Below are 23,094 nucleotides of genomic sequence, written 5' to 3'. Positions count from 1 at the left end.
GAAAAACATCTGCTTCATTGACTACTCTTAAAGCCTTTGACTGTGTGGATCACACCAAACTGTGGAAAATTCTTGAAGAGATGGGAATACCAGACCACCAATACCTCCTGTGAAAATTATATGCAGGTCAAGAAGCAGTAGTTAGAACCGGACATGGAACAACATACTGGTTCCAAATTGAGAAAGGATTACATCAAGGCTGTATATTGTCACCCTGCTTATTTAACTTATATGCAGAGGACATCACGCAAAATGCTGGGCTGGATGTAGCACAAGCAGGAGTCAGGATTACTGGGAGAAATATCAGTAACCTCAGGTATGCAATTGACACCACCCTTATGGCAGAAAGTGAAGAGGAATAAAGAGCCTCTTGATGAAGGTGAAAGAGGAGAGTGAAAAAGCTGGCTTAACACTCAACATTAAAAAAACTAACATTGTGGCATTTGGTCCCATCACTTCATGACAGATAGATGGGGAAACAATGGAAACAGTGAGAGACTTATTTTCCTGGGCTTCAAAATCACTGTGGACGGTGACTGCAGCCATGAAATGAAAAGACACTTGCTCCTTGGAAGGAAAGCTATGACAAACCTAAACAGCATATTAAAAAGCAGACACATTACTTTGCCTACACATGTCCATATAGTCAAAGCTATGGTTTTTCCAGTAGTCATGTACATATGTGAGAGCTGGACAGTAAAAAAGACTGAGTGCCGGAAAATTGATGCCTTCGAACTGTGGTGTTGGAAAAGACTCTTGAGAGTCCCTTGGACTGCAAGGAGATCAAACCAGTCAATCCTAAAGGTAATCAACCCTAAATATTTGCTGGAAGGACTGATACTGAAGCTGAAGCTCCAATACTTGGCCCCCCTGATGTAAAGAACTGACTCATTGGAAAAAGACCTTGATGCTGGGAAGGATTGAAGGCAGGAGGAAAAGGGGACGACAGAGGACGAGATGGTTGGATGGCATCACCAACTCAATGGACGTGAGTTTGAGCAAACTCTGGGAGATAGTGAAGGACAGGGAAGCCTGGCATGCTGCAGTCTATGGGGTTGCAAAGAGCAGGACATGACTGAGTGACTGAATAACAACAGACAGTCAGTGAAGATGTTTTTCCTTTTTTTTGGGGGGGTGTGTGTGTTTTCCTTTTTGTTTATAGCTTATTATATGATAGTTAAAAGACATAACAAAGTAAAAATTACCTATAGCCTTTTGTTCCAAGATTTTCTTTGGAAATACAAAATTCTTAGCGAGTTCTATATACTTCTGTATCTTGATAGCTTCAAATGATACTAACATCAAAGCACTTTTCTCGTGATTAAGTATTCTTTGAAAATATTTTCAGTATAGGTTTCATGGAACAGATAAGATGTAATTTTTAGCATTCTCCTTTTGGACATTTAGGTTACTTTCAGTTTTTGTTTTTTTCCATTCATGAATTACGAGGATTGGTGATTTAAATCACCAATCAATGTGAATGAAATGCCAGATTAAGAAGGTAGCCTTGTGTGTCTTTCCAAGCATAGATTGAGAAGTTTTTGAAAAAGCTGAAATTGTTTTATTTTTCATTTTGAAAGTAATGAAAACAAATTTATATACAGAATACTACAGAAAATTTGAAATATAAAACAGTAAGAGAATTAGCTCAAAACTATTTGCTTCTGCTGTTTTTGTTGTATCTGTAAAATATTTTTTTATATGGCTTAAGGATTTAACTAACTGGAAGAGCTGAGTTGTAATTTAAAAGATATGGGAGGAGTATTTGAGGGGTGAGAAAATGATTTTTTTTTTAAGTAATAAGATTTGTTTCTTTCAACCAGTCAACAGATGTGTTTGAGTAACTACTGTTCTGACTGCTGAGCAGTACTCATTCTACATTTTAATCACTGTTTTCTGCTTTAACAATATCTTGCCAAGAGCTCTGCATAATAGTTTTAGTGATCTTGTGTGAAAATTTTAATATGTAGAGGTTTTAACTTGTGGTTGAAGTCCTGTTTACCTGTAGAAAAACTGTGCATGTATTCTTTTTTTCGTAGTGGTTTTCAAGGCAAAAAAGAAATGGCCCTGGAGGGCCATCATTGCATATTTGTTGAATTCCTATCAAAAATATCTAGAAAATTCCTCACTAGAGGGGCCATTCTTCAAAGCAAAAAAAAAAAAAAAAAATCTTCAGAATTAGTTTAATGTTTCATCATGTTTTTCAGAGAAGACAGAATAAAATGAGATATCAAACACAAATTAATGTTATGTTTTGCAGTGATTTGTCCTAGGTTACCTGTTAAATGTCAGTAAGAGCTAGAGTGAAGGGAGAATGTAGAAAGGTTGGAAATGATGATATTTATTCATTTCTGCAGCAGTTTAGAGTGGAGAGGGAACTTAGGCAGGATATTGCTGTCCACGTGACGGTGCCTCCTGATCCTGTTCTCCTTCCAGAAAAAAGTTTGATTAAAAAGGAAACTAGGTAAAATCAACTTTTTAATGAATAGCCTGATTATCTAGCATGCACTCTTAATCTTTTGCCTATTTTCTCGTTCTTTGACTTCCCCAAAGTGAAGAATATCCGGGTTTTTAATTTTAGTGTTTAATATACGGTTGCCCTTAAAAGTTCTTTGAAGGAGAAGTATCAAAGCCCAGTTAAAATCTATAGGATTTACAGTTTTGTGCTTTTTCATTATTACTTTCCATAGCTCTCTAAAACCCAGGTATGTAGACAGTTCTACTTTCATTAAGATAGGAGTTTCATAGCATCATTAATACAGTGCACATTTTTCTTCAGATGGAAATACTTTGTATTTTGATTGTATTTTGTAACTATTAAAAAAATAAAAGTGTATAGTTAAGAGATCAGCCAGAAAAGTGAATGTTTTGAATTGCCAAAATAGCTTTGATGACTTAAAGATTTTAACTTGAAATTTCAAGGCTATCTCACTTGTAGACTGTATATTGTATGCTTAGTCACTCAGTCGTGTCCGACTCTTTGCGACCCTGTGGACTATATAGCCCACCAGGCTCCTCTGTCCATGGGTTTTCCAGGCAAGAATACTGGAGTGGGTTAGCATTCCCTTCTCCAGGCGATCTTCTTAACCCAGGGATCAAACCCAGTTCTACATTCCAGGCGTATTCTTTAGCGACTGAGCCACCTGGGAAGCCCCAAGACTCTATATTAGACCAGAAAAAAATCTGAACATTTTTAGTGACTTGGTGGCCTTTTTATTTAGTTATCTTTTCAGCTAAATTCACTTAAATTGATGATTTAGATGTAAAACAATATGCATAAATTATCTCATTTTTATATTAAAAAGAAGCATGTTTTTGTATGTATGCAGAGGAGGAATCTGCACTGATACAAATCAAACTGTTAATTTCAGGAATCTTACTTCAATTAGCGTATTTAGAAGAAATGATAGGTGGTCTTCTCTTAAAGGATCTGTTAAAAAAAAAAGCAGGTTCCAGAAAAACATCTATTTCTGCTTTATTGACTATGCCAAAGCCTTTGACTATGTGGCTCATGATAAACTGGAAAATTCTGAAAGAGATGGGAATACCAAACCATCTGATCTGCCTCTTGAGAAATCTGTATGCAGGTCAAAAAGCAACAGTTAGAACTGGACATGGAACAACAGACTGGTTCCAAATAGGAAAAGGAGTATGTCAAGGCTGTATATTGTCACCCTGCTTATTTAACTTATATATGCAGAGTACATCATGAGAAATGCTGGGCTGGATGAAGCACAAGCTGGGATCGAAATTGCCAGGAGAAACATCAATAACCTCAGATATGCAAATGACACCAGCCTCATGGCAGAAAGTGAAGAACTAAAGAGATTCTTGATGAAAGTGAAAGAGGAGAGTGAAAAAGTTGGCTTAAAGCGCAACATTTAGAAAACAAAAGATCGTGGCATCTGGTCCCATCACTTCATGGCAAATAGATGGGGAAACCGTGGAAACAGTGGCAGATTTTATTTTGGGGGCTCCAAAATCACTGCAGATGGTGACTGCGGCCATGAAATTAAAAGACTCTTACTTCTTGGAAGGAAAGTTATGACCAACCTAGACAGCATAAAAAAAACAGAGATATTACTTTGCTAACAAAGGTCCATCTAGTCAAAGCTATGGTTTTTCCGGTGGTTATGTATGGATGTGAGAGTTGGACAATAAAGAAAGCTGAGTGCTGAATAATTGATGCTTTTGAACTGTGGTGTTGGAGAAGACTCTTGAGAGTCCCTTGGACTGCAAGCAGATCCAACCAGTCCATCCTAAAGGAGATCAGTCCTGAGTGTTCATTGGAAGGACTGATGTTGAAGCTGAAACTCCAATACTTTGGCCACCTGATGCGAAGAGCTGACTCATTTGAAAAGACCCTGATTCTGGGAAAGATTGAAGGCAGGAGGAGAAGAGGGCGACAGAGGATGAGATGGTTGGATGGCATCACCAACTCAGTGGACATGATTTTGGGTAAACTCCGGGAGTTGGTGATGGACAGGGAGGCCTGGCATGCTGCAGTCCATGGGATCGCAAAGAATTAGACATGACTGAGCGACTGAACTGAACTGAAAGGATCTGTATGATTCTGGACTTCCGTCTTTAAAGGATGATGAAACTTTGTCCCACTTCATATTAGGAATTATTAAAAAGATTTTTACACCTGTTTGTATTGGATTATGACAAAATTTTATTTACCTTGGGCACTTTCAGGGGGACTTTCTATGAAAATGCTACCTCTTTGCAATGTACATTGAGATTGGCAGAGAAAAGATTCTTAGTCTGAGCCTTCATTGTAATTGTCCTTCTTGGATCAGCAATGGTGTTAGTAGCTGTTCTTGCCAGTTAATACTGAAAATTTCCCTGCTAGAATTGATTATCAATAATGTTGATAAACTGTTATTTAGTTGGGCTTCACTGGTGGTTCAGGTCATAAAGAATCTGCCTGCAATGTGAGAGACTGGGGTTTGATTCCTGGATTGGGAAGATCTGGAGAAAGGAATGGGTACCCACTCTAGTATTCTTGCCTGGAGAACTTCATGGACAGAGGAGCCTGGCTGGCTACAGTCAATGGGGTCACAAAGAGTCCGACACGACTGAGCTTCTTTCACTTCACTTTGTTATTTAGTTTTTTAGACAACTTTATTGAAGTATATTTTGTGTACCATAGTTTTTCATTTGAAATACACAGTTTCATTGTTTTGGTAGTGTTCACAGATATTTGTAAACCATCATCACAGTCAAATTTAAATTACCTCAAAAAGAAATCCTGTACCTTTTATCAACCCCGTCTCATCCTCACCCCACCTCGAGAAACACACTAATCTACTTTCTGTTTCTCTCTTCTGGCCTTAAATAAAGTGGAATCGTATAGTCTTTTGTGACTGGTTTCTTTCTCTTAGCATAATGTTTTCAAGGTTCATCAATATTATAGCATGTATCAGTATTTCATTTCTTTTGTAGCTGAATCATATTCCAGCACATGGGTATATCACATTGCTTATCCATTTGTTAGTTGATGGACGTTTGGGTTGTTTCCATCTTTTGATTATTATGAATAATGCTACTCTAAAATTACAAACATTATAAGCATTTGATATACATTAGTGTACTGATTTGTTTTTGTGGACATAGGTATTTTCTTATGTGTTGATTGAACTAATGACAAAGACACAGTGAAGGAAGGAGAAGGTGGGATGGATTGACAAGTAGCATGGAAACATATCCATTACCACATGTAAAACAGACAGCCAGAGGGAATTTGCTGTGTGACGGAGCTCAAACCCGCTTTCTGACAGCCTAGAGGGGTGGGATGGGGTGGGAGGTAGGTGGAGGAAGGGTCAAGATGGAGGGGACATATGTGTATCTATGGCTGATTCATGCGGATAATATGGTGGAAACCAACAAAATATTATAAAGCAATTATCTCCAATTATAAATAAATGTTAAAAAACAATTGAAAATAAAGCTCGTCACTGATGAGTACCTTCTCTTAAAAACTTAGCTGTTTGGATTTGAATTTCTTTCTGGTGTTCTAAAATTGATTGCAGTAGTGGTGCGGTAGTGGTGTTAGGACTCTGTAAATATACTAACATTTTTTGCATTGTATACTTTGAAAATTTTGTATCATGTGAATTATATCACAATAAAATTGTTACTAAAAAAGAATAAAACTTTGAGGAGAAGGAAAAAACTGGCTGTTGATAATCAAGATTTTATATCAACAATTGTAACATACCTGGGAGAAAATTGCATTTTCAAACTGCTTATCACCATAGCTTTTAACTCTACTGCTTCTGTATTAAAGACTTGACTTGTTTATTAGAAAGTTAATCTATGCTCATTATTCCAGTTTCCAGAAATAATTTGCTGTTAATACGTTCTTTTTGTATGCATATATGCAACCTTTTGGGTTTCCTGGATGGCTCAGTAGTAAAGAATCGCCTGCCAGTGCAGGAGATCTGGGTTCAATCCATGGGGCAGGAAGATTCCCTGGAAGAGTAAATGGCAACTCGCTGCAATATTCATGCCTGGGAAATCCAAGCACAGAGGAGTCTGGCAGGCTACAGTCCAGAGGGTTGCAGAGTCATACACGATTTAGTGACTGACTGTGCATGTGTGCAACCTGTTAATTTTTTCAGTGAAAATCAAATTCTACATGTACTGTTTTACACCTTTTTAGAAAAAAGTTTTACTGGAGCATATTTTATATATCATAAAATCTACCCAATATAAGTGTGCGAGTCATTGATTTTTAGTAACTTTACTGAATGGTGCAGCCATTATCAATTTTAGAACATGTTTATCCTCCCAGAGATTAGATTATGCCCGCTTAACAGTTAATGCTCTTTTCTACCCTCAACTCTGTAGATTTGCCTGTTCTTACATTTTGTATAAACGGAATCATACAATATATAGTCTCTTGTGTCTGGCTTTCACTTAGTAAGTGTTTATGAGGTTAATCCATAAGGCCTTATGTGTCAGTGTTTGTCACTTTTTATTGCTGATTTGTATTCCATTGTGTGATGCTCCCTCATTTTGTCTCTCCATTCATCAATTTGAGACATTTAGGTTGTTCCCAACATTAGATTATTTTTGCTTTTATGAATAATTGCATCATGCTTTTTTTCCCTCACTTATATTACGTATATCTGGGCAGATTTAAGAGATTAATACTAAAAATTCGACTGCAAGTTTTTAATGCAATTAAAAAACACTATATTTCATTGTAGGATATGCTGTCGTTTAACCAGTAATGTTAATGAATGTTTTTGAGTTGTTCTGTTTTTTCGCAGTTATAAACAGAACTGCGGTGAATATTTTTCCTCATTTATCTTTGTATGTGTGTTTTTGCAGTATAGATTTCTAACTGTGGAATTGCTGGACAAAGGGTATGAAAATGTCCAGTTTTAGTGAAATACTGAAGACCAGAAAACACCTTTAGTTATAATTCTACTTGATGATAAAACTGTTGTCTATTTGCTTGTACATTTGTGTATTTGTAGTTAGCTAAGAAAAAGCAAGCTCTGCTTGCTTGAGTTAACAGAATACGTTAAGATAAATTTTTTTGTGTGTCAAAAAAAACATGTCACCAAAGGGAAACGGTGCTCGATGGGGATAAATTAAGAGTTTGGGATTAACATGTACATACTACTGCATATAAAATAATCAACAAGGGCCTACTGTATAGCACTGGGAACTTTATTCAGTATTCTGTAATAACCTATATGGGAAAATAACCTGAAAAAGAATGTGTATATGTGTATGTGTAACCGAGTCACTTTGCTGTACACCTGAAACTAACACAGCATTGTAATCAATTATACCCCAATATAAAAGAAAAATGAATGTAAAGGAAATGATAGGAACATATCCACTTCAAGGTCTAAGATGATAAAATGGATATGTAATTCAGAAATACTTCCTGTTATTTTACTTGTCTTTGAATTAGAATAAAAACATTGGCAGCTATTAAAAGATGAATTAGAACTTGCATGGAAGTACTTGTAGTTTTAAGAAAACTGGTTAATCTCAAATGGTGACAGAATTATGAGTTAGGATTGCTAGTTTCAAGAGTAGTCTTCCCCATCTCCCCACAATTTCCAAATGTTTTTTCAGGTGAAGTTACTGAAGCCACGTGTGTCTAGACATGAGCTCCAGTGCTCTGTCTCCCACTGTATTTTTCACCTGTATATAGATATGTGTATGCTTAATACACTGTCGTTTCTTATCAAAAACTATAAAGTCGGTTTTGATAAGGTAATAGTAGGCTTGGGTTCTTTTTTGGTACTTACCTTTGAATATTTTTCTTTAAGATAATGTATATTTGTGTCTGTGTGTGTGTGTGTGTGTGTGGAGATAGAGCCATTTGAAAGTATTACAATTTTTGCTTAGTTTTAACAAAGAAAAGTTAATGATCCATTAAGTATTTGTATTAACAGGTTTGTGAAATTAAGAAAACAGTGCCTAGAATCGGGCGTTTTTACATTTAGAATGTCAAATGAGTGAGTGGGCTTCCCAGGTGGCTCGGTGGGTAAAGAACCTGCCTGCAATGCAAGACAAACCAGAGATATGGGTTCAGTTCCTGGGTGGGGAAGATACCCTGAAGGAGAGCAAGGCAACCCACTCCAGTATTCTTGCCTGGAGAGTCCTGTGGACAGAGGAGTCTGGTGGTCGATAGTCCATAGGTTGCAAAGTGTTGGACACGACTGAACACAGCATAGCACCAGCTTCTTTCTAATTTGAATATGCATAATGAATATGCATAACACACATTGGGAACCTGACTTAGAATTATGTGCCAGTGAAAACTGGTAGTTGTCAGGGAAGAATTTTGGGGACTGAGAGCTCCAGACTATGGATTTTATGATTTTAGATTTCAGATTTGTTTTTCTTTCAGGGTTCATGACTATATTATGGGAGTTGCTGGATAGTTTAATTATTTGTAGTTTCTGCAGTATATTCAAGTAATGGAATAAATCCCTTGGAGATTTCAGGTCCTTGATTATTTTGTCTGTAATTTTATTTACTAATCTTCATGTTGTTTTTTTTTTGCTTGCTATAGACTAGAGATAATGGTTACCTCAGAGAATATTTTGGCTGGAATAAATTTGCATGAAAAACCCAGAGAAAGTAAAGAACTAAAGTTAGATCATAGTTTATTTTAAACGTGAAAAATTATAGAAGCAAAAATGGATGTGTTTAGATTTATAGGAGAACTGGAGAAGGAAATGGCACCCCACTCCAGTACTCTTGCCTGGAAAATCCCATGGATGGAGGAGCCTGATAGTCTGCAGTCCATGGGTTCGCACAGAGTCAGACACGACTGAAGTGACTTAGTAGCAGCAGCAGCAGATTTATAGGAGACTCTAGTTTTATATCCTTGATAAAATGGAAATGGATGTTCAGTATGCTAGGGATACTATTTGTATTATCTCATTACATATATTTTAATTTTTTGTATGTGTAACAGTCTGGTTACTTGCTATACTAGCTGACAGGTTTATTAGGAATCACTTGAACATAGCCGGAAGTTTCTATAATATGTTTCCTGTTTTTGTTGAACTGTGGAAAACTAAGTCTCAGATTGCATAATACTTTTGCTTTTGGCATTGCTTTCTATTTCCAACAAATACATTCAGTTCTTTTTATTATCACTAAGTGAAGTGAAGTCGCTCAGTCGTGTCCGATTCTTTGCAACCACGTGGACTGTAGCCTACCAGGCTCCTCCTTCCATGGGATTTTCCAGGCAAGAATACTGGAGTGGGTTGCCATTTCCTTCTCCAGGAGATCTTCCCGACCCAGGGACTTAATCACTAAAGAAAAACTAAAACTGCTGATTGTAAAAAGAGTTGTTGAACTTAGTTTGTTTTTTTTTTTTTGAACTTAGTTTATACTCTTTCATTTCACCCATAAAATTTCTGTTTCTAATGTTTTCTTTGTTATTACTTGCTAATTTAAATCTGTATTGGATTAAATGGCTCTAAGATTTTCTAGGGTTGTACAGTAGTCTGGTTCTGTTTTCATGGGGTTGCAAAGAGTCAGACACAACTGAGCGACTTAACACACAGCCAGTAGTCTGTTACTGCTCTTTTATTAAGATTTTACCTCCTTTCTGATATCTCAAGTTAAATTTACTGAAACACTTACGTTAGCGATTATAAAGTGTTCTGTGGTGTTTAGTGCTTATGTGATTAGTAAATGCTGTTTTGACTCAAAAATCAAGATTTAGTTATTTTAAAGTATAGACTCTGAGTTAAATAATCAGGAATACCTCAATATAGGTAAAGGGATTGACATGAAATTTGGTAATGGTCCATGTTTATCTTTCCTAAATTCAGTTCAGTTCAGTTCTGTTGCTCAGTTGTGTCCGACTCTTTGTGACCCCATGCACTACAGCACGCCAGGCTTCCCTGTCCATCACCAACTCCCGGAGCTTGCTCAAACTCATACCCATTGAGTTGGTGATGCCATCCAACCATCTCATCCTCTCTCATCCCCTTCTCATCCTGTCTTCAATCTTTCCAAGCATCTGGGTCTTTTCTAATCAGTCAGCATCAGGTGGCAGAAGTACTGGAGTTTCAGCTTCATCATCAGTCCTCCAGTCAATTTTCAGGACTGATTTCCTTTAGGATTGACTGGTTTGAGTCCAAGAGGCTCTCAAGAGTCTTCTCCAACACCACAGTTCAAAAGCATCAGTTCTTCAGCCCTCAGGCTTTTTTATGGTCCAACTCTCACATCCATATATGACTACTGGAAAAACCATTGCTTTGACTATGCGGACCTCTGTCGGCAAAGTAATATCTCTGCTTTTTAATATACTGTCTAGGTTGGTCCTAGCTTTTCTTCCAAGGAGCAAGCCTCTTTTAATTTCATGGCTGCAGTCACCATCTGCAGTGATTTTGGACCCCAAGAAAATAAAGTCCTAAATTACACTGTGTTTATTTTTTTAAATTTCAAATGTGTTTCATTAATATATCCTTAATAGTAATTATAGAGTGTGTATATGTATGTTGTGTATATATGTGTATACAATGTACACTTTAACAAAGCCTATAGTATTCCTTTGATACAGTTTAAAATTATACAGTGAGGAGCAATGCTTAACTTAAGGAAAACAGTTCATTTGAACATTGGAATTGCATGTTAATTATGCTTAAGTAATTTTGATCTCTTCTTTTGTTAAACTAAAAATCTTTTTAAATTTTAGGGGGAAAAAAATAGTGGCTTTGATGTCCTTTACCATAATATGAAACATGGACAGATATCGACAAAAGAACTAGCAGATTTTGTAAGAGAAAGGTATGTATTTTTTAATAAGTCATTTAATAATTCATTATTGAGAAACATTTCAGAATATGAATAATTGAGAAAAATTTTAGTTGGATTTGAATAAAAGTAATCAAAAAAAAAAAAGTAATCAACTACTCTTAAAAAAGTATGCTCTTTACACTCTAAAGCAGTGGTTCTCTGTCATCCGTACGCTGCGGCCTAAGTCGTGGCTCTCAGTGGCACTGATCTGGTTTGCAGATCACTGCTTGAGAATATTATGTATATATTTTTTATTAAATATGCTAGCAAGGTGATAAAACAGGAATTTTGTAGGGTAATAATTACTGTTTCTTTAAACAAGTATGTCATTAAACATACTAAAATAACTTGAAAAGACTTAAGTTTTCTGAATTTGATATTTAGCTATAGTTTTATGACTTTTATTTTTAAAAATCCTTAATTATGTGTTTTTAATTGTGCAAATTTACAAAACATACTTTTCTTTAATACTCTTAGAATATAATAGTCAATTAAAAACTATTAGTATCAGCATAATTTAATTTGATTAAGGCTATTTTGTGGCTGGTCCCACTTGGTAATTTTTATGTGAACACATTTAAAATGTTTTCCTTGCTAATATAGGGATATGCTGCCTTTAGATACAATATACCATTCATTTATTCTTTCCATATATATCCCATATCTGCTGTGTGTTGGGGAATGTGGCAATAAGGATTCAGCTTCTGCCTTCTTGGAGTTTATCAACTTGTAGGAACTGAGGAACTAGGTAACGTTAGACAAATCCTCTTTGACTTCTAGCTTTCTGCTGCAGTTGAAAGGGGGACCATAAGCCCTAAGTGCTGTGGATAAAGTTGTCCCTTACTGACACACTTTGCATCACTGGAAAGAGTAAAAGGAAAGACAGTGGAACTCTGCATCCCTGGCCCTTCCTCCAGCCTCCTTCTCAACCAACACTCCCATCACTACTGTAATTATCTACCTTGCGACCAACAGGGCAGTTGTAATTACGCATTTTAGTCCTGTTTGTGTCAGTTACTATAAGAAGTCCAGGACTCCTGGGTCATCCTTCTTTGTTCAGAATCTGACCGCTGCTACTTTATTTTTCTCCATAGCACTTAATAGCCACCTGATATGAGTGATATTTTACTTATTTAGCCTGTCTCTCCCCACTAGAATATAAACCTCACGAGAACAGGGTTTTGTTTTCTTTTTGTTTTTTTTTTCTCCTTTTTTTCTTATTCATCGTCCTGCACTTAGGGTAGAGCTTGGCCCTTGGTAGGCCCTCAGGAAACATTTTTTGATAGAATGAATTTCTAACAGCACTGTCCTGATCCAAGCTATCATTATTGTTGCCTGGACTGTAGCAGTAGTGCCTAACTGTCCTGTCTACATTCATTATTATTCTCCTGCAGTTTATTCTCTGTACTGCAATTGGAGGTTTCTTTTTCGAACTACAGTTTGAAAGTTCAAAGTGAAGTCTTTCAAAGTTGAGTTTCAACTTCTGTTGAAACCACTTCAGAGGCTTCCCATTGCTCTTAAGAGGCCTACGTAGTATGACCCCAAATTGCCTTTCAAACTTTAGCTCATACCAGACTTATGTTTATTTAGACTCCTTTTTCCTCTCTAGAAACATTGGCTATTTTATTGACAGGCTTTTATCAGTCGAAGTTTTATACATGCTTCAGTTCAGTTCAGTCAGTCAGTTCAGTCGCTCAGTCGTGTCCGACTCTTTGCAACCCCATGAATCGCAGCATGCCAGGCCTCCCTGTCCATCACCAACTCCCGGAGTTCACTCAGACTCAACGTCCATCGAGTCAGTGATGCCATCCAGCCGTCTCATCCTCTGTCGTCCCCTTCTCCTCCTGTCCCCAATCCCTCCCAGCATCAGAGTCTTTTCCAATGAGTCAACCCTTCGCATGAGGTGGCCAAAGTAGTACTGGAGTTTCAGCTTTAGCATCATTCCTTCCAGAGAAATCCCAGGGCTGATCTCCTTCAGAATGGACTGGTTGGATCTCCTTGCAGTCCAAGGGACTCTCAAGAGTCTTCTCCAACACCACAGTTCAAAAGCACCAATTCTTTGGCGCTCAGCTTTCTTCACAGTCCAACTCTCACATCTATATATGACCACTGGAAAAACCATAGCCTTGACTAGACGGACCTTTGTTGGCAAAGTAATGTCTCTGCTTTTGAATATGCTGTCTAGGTTGGTCATAACTTTTCTTCCGAGGAGTAAGAGTCTTTTAATTTCATGGCTGCAGTTACCATCTGCAGTGATTTTGGAGCCCACAAAAATAAAGTCAGCCACTGTTTCCCCATCTATTTCCCATGAAGTGATGGGACCGGATGCCATGATCTTAGTTTTCTGAATGTTGAGTTTTAAGCCAACTTCTTCACTCTCCTCTTTCACCTTCATCAAGTTCCTCTTCATTTAGTTCCTTCATTTTAGTTCCTCTTGATTTAGTTCCTCTTCATTTCACTTATACATGCTTAGTCCTTATTTGTACGTATTGACCTTAGAGGTCAGCAGTGTATTAATACTCACCTTTCCAGGAATGCCTTTCCTAATCTCTTTGACTAGGTCAAAATCACCTTTTATAATCTCTCTCAAGATCACATATCTCTTTGTAGTATTTATAAAATGTTGTAATTTCTTATTTTTGTTATTTGTTTCTATGTTCTCCTATAAGGGAAACAGTATACAATATTCTGTTGTATCCCAGTGCCTAGCAGAGAGCCTGAAACAATTGGATACTCATATTTCTTGAAGGAGTGAATGAGAAAGAAAATAAGAAAAGATATACACACAAATATATGATGTGCACTAAAAATTTGCATGTGTGTGTGTGTGCGTGTGCATGTGCGCTAAGTCACTTCAGTTGTGTCTGACTCTTTGCGACCCTATGTACTTAATAGTGTCTTTGCAAGCCTGCCCGGTTCCTCTGTCCATGGGGTTCTCCCAGCAAGAATACTGGAGTGTGTTAGTATGCCCTCCTCCAGAGATCTTCCCGACCCAGGGATTGAACCTGCCTTTCTTACATCTTCTGCACTGGCAGGCGAGTTCTTTACCACTAGTGCCACCTGGGAAGCCCCAGGATTTGCATACGCCGTCTCATTTAACTGTCGAAACCCGCCTAAGTCTTATTTTATAGTTAAGAAAACTGGGGCCCAGAAAGGTTAAATAACTTCTTAAGCTAATCATTCAGACTTACTTTCTGTCATACCCTTGTAATTCTTTCCTGCCCTCCTCCATGCTTCCTTCCTTTCTCTTTCCTTTCTCCTTTGCTCCTTTCTTTCTTCCCTCTCTCCCTTCCTCCCTACCTACAGCTTTATTGAGGTATAATTGACACACAATATAGTGCATATATTTAAAGCGTAGAGTTCGATACATTTTGACATATACGTACACTCATGACCATCACCACAATCAAGATAGTGAACTTATTTATCTTTCCTTGGTAATTCCTTCCTTCTCTCCCCACCCCCATCCATAAGCTAATACTAGTTTGCTTTTGATACTTAGGTTAGTTTGCATTTTCTATTATTTTATCTGAATGGAATCATGCAGGATATACTTAGTTGTCCAGTGCTTTCACTCAGTATAATTATTTTGAGATTGGTCCATGTTGTTGCATGCGTCACTAATTTATTCTTTGCTATTGAGTAGTGTTCCATTTATGAATATATGGTAATTTTATCTGTCAAAGGAAGTAAGTTATACCTATTTTTTGAACTTTGAATTAATTCTGTAGTAGGTATTTTTTCTGACTTCTGTTATTCAGCACTGTTGTGAGATTCATTTGTGTTGAATTTACTTATAATACTGTTTAATATCAAATTATGTAAATATACTGAATGTATTTATCTATTACTGTTGACAGACATTTGGGATGTTTCCAGGTTTTTACTGTTACAAGTAATACTGCTTTGAATATTCTTGAACATGTGTCTCAGTGTACATATATTTATATCAGTTAATTACCCTGGAGTAGAATTGGAACAGGATTCCATGGACAGAGGAGCCTGGTGGGCTGCACCCCATGGGGTCACAAAGAGTAGGACATGACTGAGTGACTAACGCTTTCGATTTCACTTTCATTTACCCTGGAGTAGAATTGCCGAGTCTTAGAGTATATGTATGTTCAACTCTAGTAGATAATGCCAAAGAATTTTCCAAGGTGGTTGTACCAATTTACAGCAGCAGCGGCCTTGTTGGAGAGTTCCAGCTGCTCCATGTCCTCAGCAACACTTGGTTTTATTTATCCTTTTATTTGAGGCATACTGATAAGTAGTACTCATTGTGGTTTTAACTTGTATGTCCCTGATGAATAATGAGATTGAACATCCTTTCATATATAATTGGCATCTTTTCTTTAACGAAGTATCTGTTCATCTTTTGCCTATTTTTCTGGTTTTTCTTTCCTTTTAAAAAATACATTGAAAAAATTTCTTTATATATTCTAGGTAAAAGCAATTTGTCAGTTATTTGTTGCAGATTTATGTAAACATGCTTGAGTTTTATATTTTGATTTTTATGTCCAGCAGCCTGGAAGTTCTTTCTTATTCTGGTAATTTTATTTATCTGTAGATTCTTTCGGATTTTCTGTGTGTTCAGTCATCTTGTGAAAATGACAGTTTTCCCTCCCCCTTTTTAATCTGTATATATTTTATTTGATTTCCTATTGCACTGGCATACATCTCCAGTGTAATGCTGAACAGAGATGGTGATGAAGAGGCGTCCTAGTCTTGTTTCCAGCCCCACATCCCACTCTTAAATATGTATTCCAGTTCTTTTCCCTTCTGTTTATCAGATTGTGGAAATTCTACATATTGTTTTGTAAGGCTTTTGTTTTCCTTTTCAAGAAAATCATGAATGGATGTTTTCTTTGTTTTTTATTTCTTTTGTTAATCTGAATTACATTGAATTTTGAACTTTCCAGTGCTGATATAAGCCAGATTTAGTGGAGATGTATTTATCATTTTTATACATTAGTAGAGCTGTTTGCTGCTATTTTATTTTGTATTTTTGCATCTATATTTATGAGTGAGATTGACTTGAAAATTTCCTTTCTCTAAATGTCCTTTTTCGGTTTTGCTAATCAAGGTTTGTTGGCATCATAAAATGAGTTGGGGTATATTCCCTGTTTTTCTATTCTCTGGAAAAAATTTGTGGAAGATTATAGTTTCTTCCTTATGTGTTTTATAGAATTTGCTGGTAAAACCACCTGGGCTTGAAATTGTCTTTGTAGGAAAGTTTTAAATCATGTATTTAATTTTTTAAATAGTTATAGGACTATTCAGATATTGAGTTTGGTAAGTTGTATTTTAAGGAGTTTTCCCTTATGTAAATTTTCAAATATATTGGCAAAAAGTTTTTCTTAATATTCTTTAGAGAACTTTTAAAATTGTCTACAGGATCTGTACTGATGTCTTACTTTTTATTCCCGATACTGGTTATTTGTGTCTTCTCCCTTTTTTCATGATCAATCTCATTGGATGTTTGTTGGTTTTAATAGTTTTTATGAAGAACCAGTTATTAACTTTGTTGATCTCTATTTATATATGTATTTTCTGTTTTGTTAACTTCTATTCTTTATTTCCTTAAACTTTGTGTTCAATTTGCTGTTCTATTGCTAAATCTTGGGGGATGGATGCTTAACTTAATACTTTTCAACTGTTTTCTTTTCTGATATATTCATTTAACTCTGTGTATTTCCCTCAAGCCTTGCTTTTGTTGTGCTCCATTATTTTTGAGAAATAGGATTTTCATTGTACTTTGTTTAAATATATTTTTAAAGTTACATTGTGTTTTCTTTTTTGCCTCTGTGGGTTATTCAGAAGTGTATTTCTTAATTTCCAAATACATGTTCATTTTTAAAGGTATATTTTTTTCTTTTTTTCAAGCTTAATTGCATTGTGGTTAGAGAACATACTCTGTATGATTTAAGTGTTTTGGAATTTGTTGACACTTGATTTATGACCAGGATAGAGTCAATTTTAGTAAATATTTTTAGCTACCTGAAAGTGTTTTGCATTTGTTGGATATCAAGTTCTCTATATATTATGGTAAATTTGTGAATTCTGCTGTTCCAATTCTAATATATTCTCATTGTTTTTTATTTTTTTAATCCTGCTCATTTTATCAGTTTCTGAAAGAGCTGTTTTGAAAATCTCATATGTAGATTATGAACGTTCATCTATGTAATTCTGCCACTTTTTGCTTTGTATATTTGGGCCATAGGGATAGAAATTTAGAACTAGTACATCTTCAGGTAAATTGAACTTTTTAAAAAAATCCATTCTAAAGTATCCTATTGTATCTCTAGCAGTGTTTTTTTGTATTGAAGTCTTTATTTAGTTTCATCTGTTTGCATTTAGATAGTATTTGCATTATACTTGTACTTTTTTTCTTACCTGTATTGTTGTGGTGTAAATGTGTTTCTTGTTTGTTTTTAAAGCCATTTTCACAATCTTTATTCTTTATTTGGATCATTTAGTCCTTTACATCAGTGTATTTCCAGATACATTTAGGCTCAAATCTGTTGTGTCAGAGGCTGTCAAACTTTCTGTAAAAAGGCTTTTTGTGTGATTTGGTGTCTGTCGCAGCTATTTAGCTCTAGTGTTTTTGTTGTTGTTTTAATGTATTTATTTATTTGGCTGCACTGGGTTTTAGTTGTGGCATGTGGGATCTAGTGTCCTCACCAGGGATCCAGCCCAGGCGCCCTGCATTGGGAGCTCAAGAGTCTTAATCACTGGACCACCTGGGGAGTCCCTCTGTTCTTTAATACAAAGGCAGCTATGACCAACGTGTAAAAATGAGTACGGGTGTGTCCTAATAAACTTTATTTATGAAAACAAACAATTGGCCAGATTTGTTGATGGTGCTGCAATTTGCCAACCTCTTTTACTATTTTAATGTTTTTTCTGTTTATCTTACTTGTTTTATATTTTGTCCTTTTCTTTCTTATCTTTTGGCCTTAAATTTTTTTTTATTCTATTACATATTTTCCTTCTCTCACCTTAGAAGTAATAGCCTCGTTTTTTAGTGGTTAACCTAGAGATTGTAACATACTTCCTTGATGTATTAATTTCTAGTAATAATTGGTACTTTTATCATTTTCCTGAAAACGAAGGAACCTGAGAACACTACCACTTCCTGACTTCTATGCTTTATATTCCATTAGTGAGTATGTGTGTTTAATTTTTTACTCAGGAAATTAAAAGTTTTCTATTTTTAAAACACTTTTTATTGTGGAAATGTACACTTACATGCCATTTTTGTGTGTGTTTCTTTAGCTTTTTATTATAAACCACTAAGTAATGAACTGTAATATAGTTTCAACAGTTTTTAGTATTTTCACAGTCTTGTTTAAAACAGTTCTCAGACATCAAATTATTACCTGTCCATAGACACTTATGTGTAAGTGTCCATAGATACTTATGTATCTGTAACAGCTAATGATTTAGAGGACAATAATATTACCCAGCTAACAAAATTAATGATAATTAAATATTTTTAATATCTAGTTTATTTGTTCAAGTCAGGTGGTTATGTTTTTTATATGTTTTGTATAGTCATTTTTTAGATTTATTATTTTACTTTTCCTGTGATGCTTTTGTCCTGGGCTGTTTTTCTGCTTTTTAAAAAACATCTTTTAATACCCCTTATTGTGGATTTTCTGGTGATAAATTCTCAGTTTTTGTTAGTTGGTCATATCTTTAATTTATCTTCATCTAAGAAACTTTTGTTATGGGCACTTTCAAACATGAAATATTAGGGTAAAGGAAAACGTTAAACAAAACTATGAATATGCAATTAGTATGTTCAAGGATGTGGGACCAGAGAAGGCAGTGGCACCCGACTCCAGTACTCTTGCCTGGAAAATCCCATGGACGGAGGAGCCTGGTAGGCTGCAGTCCATGGGGTCATGAAGAGTCGGACACGACTGAGCAACTTCACTTTTCACTTTCATGCATTGGAGAAGGAAATGGCAACCCACTCCAGTGTTCTTGCCTGGAGAATCCCAGGGACGGCGGAGCCTGGTGGGCTGCTGTCTATGGGGTCGCACAGAGTTGGACACGCCTAAAGCGACTTAGCAGCAGCAGCAGGATGTGGGACCCTCTATAGAACAAATAATTTGGTTCCTTCAACATCAAAAAAACAGTACAGAAAGGTTGAGGAAAGCCAGAGATAAAGAGACTCAGAAATCACATCAATTAAACATAATATATAAATCTTGGTGTGATCCTGACTGGAGAAGATCAGTTACATGTACTATGTGTGTGTATGACAATTGAGGAGAACTGAGCACTGACCGGACACTTGGTGACATTAGAGAACTAATACTGTATTTTTAGATAAGGTAACATACTGTGGTTATGTTTTTGAAATTGCCCTTATCTTTCACAGACACATCTGAAATGCTAATGGATGAAATGCAATGTCTTTGATTCTGAGATCTGCTTTGTAACAATTCAGTAGTACTGGTATGGAATAGACAGAACAAACCTGGCCATGGTTTAACCATGCTGAAGCACAGAGATTGCAACATGGAAGTTCACTATATTAAGATCCTAGCGTCTGAGTAAGCTTTATACATGTTTGAAAGTGTTCATAATAAAAGGTTTTTTTAATGAAGACAAATTAAAGATATGACCAACTAACAAAAACTGAGAATTTATCACCAGAAAATCCACATTAAGAGGAATTAAAAGATATTTTTTAAAAAGAAGAAAAGTGATCCAGGACAAAAGCATCACAGGAAAAGTAAAATAAATTAAATCTAAAAAATGACTATACAAAACATATAAAAAACATAACCACCTGACTTGAACAAATAAACTAGACATTAAAAATATTTAATCATCATTAATTTTGTTAGCTGGGTAATATTATTGTCCTCTAAATCATTAGCTGTTAGAGATACATAAGTGTCTATGGACAGGTAATAATTTGATGTCTGAGAACTGTTTTAAACAAGACTGTGAAAATACTAAAAACTGTTGAAACTATATTACCGTTCATTCAGTTCAGTTGCTCAGTTGTGTCTGACTCTTTGCGACCCCACGAATTGCAGCACGCCCGGCCTCCCTGTCTATAACCAACTCCCGGAGTTCACTCAAACTCAGGTCCATTGAGTCGGTGATGCCATCCAGCCATCTCATCCTCTGTTGTCCTCTTCTCCTCCTGCCCCCAATCCCTCCCAGCATCAGAGTCTTTTTCAATGAGTCAACTCTTCACATGAGGTGGCCAGAGTACTGGAGTTTCAGCTTTAGCACCATTCCTTCCAAAGAACACCCAGGACTGATCTCCTTTAGGATGGACTGGTTGGATCTCCTTGCAGTCCAAGGGACTCTCAAGAGTCTTCTCCAACACCACAGTTCAAAAGCATCAATTCTTCAGCACTCAGCTTTCTTCATAGTCCAACTCTCACATCCATACATGACTACTGGAAAAACCATAGCCTTGACTAGACGGACCTTTGTTGGCAAAGTAATGTCTCTGGTTTTTAATATGCTATCTAGGTTAGTCATAACTTTCCTTCCAAGGAGTAAGCATCTTTTAATTTCATGGCTGCAGTCACCATCTGCTGTGATTTTGGAGCCCAAAAAAATAGTCTGACACTGTTTCCACTGTTTCCCCATCTATGTCCCATGAAGTGACGGGAACAGATGCCATGATCTTCGTTTTCTGAATGTTGAGCTTTAAGCCAACTTTTTCACTCTCCTCTTTCACTTTCATCAAGAGGCTTTTTAGTTCCTCTTCACTTTCTGCCACAAGGGTGGTGTCATCTGCATATCTGAAGTTATTGATATTTCTCCCAGCAATCTTGAATCCAGCTTGTGCTTCTTCCAGCCCAGTGTTTTCTCATGATGTACTCTGCATATAAGTTAAATAACAGGGTGACAATATACAGCCTTGACGTAGTCCTTTTCCTATTTGGAACCAGTCTGTTGTTCCATGTCTAGTTCTAACTGTTGCTTCCTGACCTGTGTATAGGTTTCTCAAGAGGCAGGTCAGGTGGTCTGGTATTACCATCTCTTTCAGAATTTTCCAAGGTTTATCGTGATCCACACAGTCAAAGGCTTTGGCATAGTCAATAAAGCAGAAATAGATGTTTTTCTGGAACTCGCTTGCTTTTTTGATGATCCAGCAGATGTTGTCAATTTAATCTCTGGTTCCTTTGCCTTTTCTAAAACTAGCTTGAACATCTGAAAGTTCACGGTTCATGTATTGCTGAAGCCTGGCTTGGAGAATTTTGAGCGTTACTTTACTAATGTGTGAGATGAATGCAATTATGTGGTAGTTTGAGCATTCTTTGGCATTGCCTTTCTTTGGGATTGGAATGAAAACTGACCTTTCCCAGTCCTGTGGCCACTACTGAGTTTTCCAAATTTGCTGGCATATTGAGTGCAGCACTTTCATAGCATCATCTTTCAGGACTTGAAATAGCTCAACTGGAATTCCATCACCTCCACTAATTTTGTTCATAGCGATGCTTTCTAAGGCCCACTTGACTTTACATTCCAGGATGTCTGGCTCTAGGTGAGTGATCACACCATCATGATTATCTTCGTCGTGAAGATCTTTTTTGTACAGTTCATTACTTAGTGGTTTATAATAAAAAGCTAAAGAAACACACACAAAAATGGCATGTAAGTGTACATTTCCACAATAAAAAGTGTTTTAAAAATAGAAAACTTTTAATTTCCAGAGTAAAAATTTAAACACACATACTCACTAATGGAATATAAAGCATAGAAGTCAGGAGGTGGTAGTGTTCTCAGGTTCCTTCATTTTCAGGAAAATGATAAAAGTACCAATTATTACTAGAAATTAATACATCATGGAAGTATGTTACAATCTCTAGGATAGCCATTAAAAAAATGAGGCTTTCTAAGATGAGAGAAGAAAAAAATGTAATAGAATAAAATGTAGCAACTAGATAAAATTCAGTTCAATATTTTGATGAGACTACTTCATCGGCAATATGTATACTTCCATCAAAGACATATAATATTTTGTTTTTATCTCTTTCATGATGTTAGTAGCCATTGATGCTCATCACCTAGATCCATTATTTTATTAAGGGTTTACTTTCATTTGTATTTTTGCTGGGTATAGTATTCTAGTTGAAAGATTTTTTTTTTGTAATATTTTAGGAGCAGTTTTAGATTTACAACAAAATTGATAGCCAGGCTCCTCTGTCCATGGAATTCTCCAGGCAAGGATACTGGAGTGCATTTCCATTTCCTTCTCCAGGGGATCTTCCTTACTCAGGAATCAAACCTGGGTCTCCTGCATTGCAGGCAGATTCTTTACTGATTGAGCCACCAGGGAAGCTGAAATTAAAAGGAGGTTTTGTGTGTGTCCCCGTCCCCAGACACATAGCCTTTCCATTATCAACATTACTCATCAGAATGATACTTTTTTTTTTTTTAACCAAGAATGAATCTACATTAATACATCACAATCATCTAGAATCCGTAGTTCACCTTGGGGTTCAGTCTTGGTGTTACACATGCTGTGGGTTGGTCAATGTATGATGACGTATACCCATCATTATAATATTCTGCGAGTATTTTCACTTGTCTAGAACCCCTGGTGTTCTGTTTTAATGTTTCCATAGTTTTGCCTTTTTGAGAATGTCATATTGTAGTTGACTCTTAAGTAGGGGTTCCAACCCTCTGTGTAGTTGAATATCATGTATATTTTTACAGTGGACACTTCATATCTGCAATTTTGTATTCATAGATTAAAACAGTTGTGGATCATTTAGTAATCTGTGTATAAGTGGTCCCACACAGTTCACACCTGTG

General features: G+C 36.3%; 1 protein-coding gene across 1 annotated transcript in view; it reads left to right on the top strand.

Moving 5' to 3' along the window:
• The window catches only part of FCHO2 (FCH domain only 2), a 126,046-nt gene that overhangs the window by 7,931 nt on the left and 95,021 nt on the right, over nt 1-23,094 (top strand). The window contains exon 2 of the mRNA XM_027520554.1: nt 11,195-11,286. Coding sequence (XP_027376355.1) covers nt 11,195-11,286 — 92 coding nt within the window. The remainder of the gene's footprint in view (nt 1-11,194; nt 11,287-23,094) is intronic.

Source organism: Bos indicus x Bos taurus, chromosome 20 (genome assembly GCF_003369695.1).
Source record: "Bos indicus x Bos taurus breed Angus x Brahman F1 hybrid chromosome 20, Bos_hybrid_MaternalHap_v2.0, whole genome shotgun sequence".
Lineage (NCBI taxonomy): Eukaryota > Metazoa > Chordata > Mammalia > Artiodactyla > Bovidae > Bos > Bos indicus x Bos taurus.
Note: the sequence above shows the minus strand (reverse complement) of the source record. Positions and strands in the feature narration are given on the sequence as shown.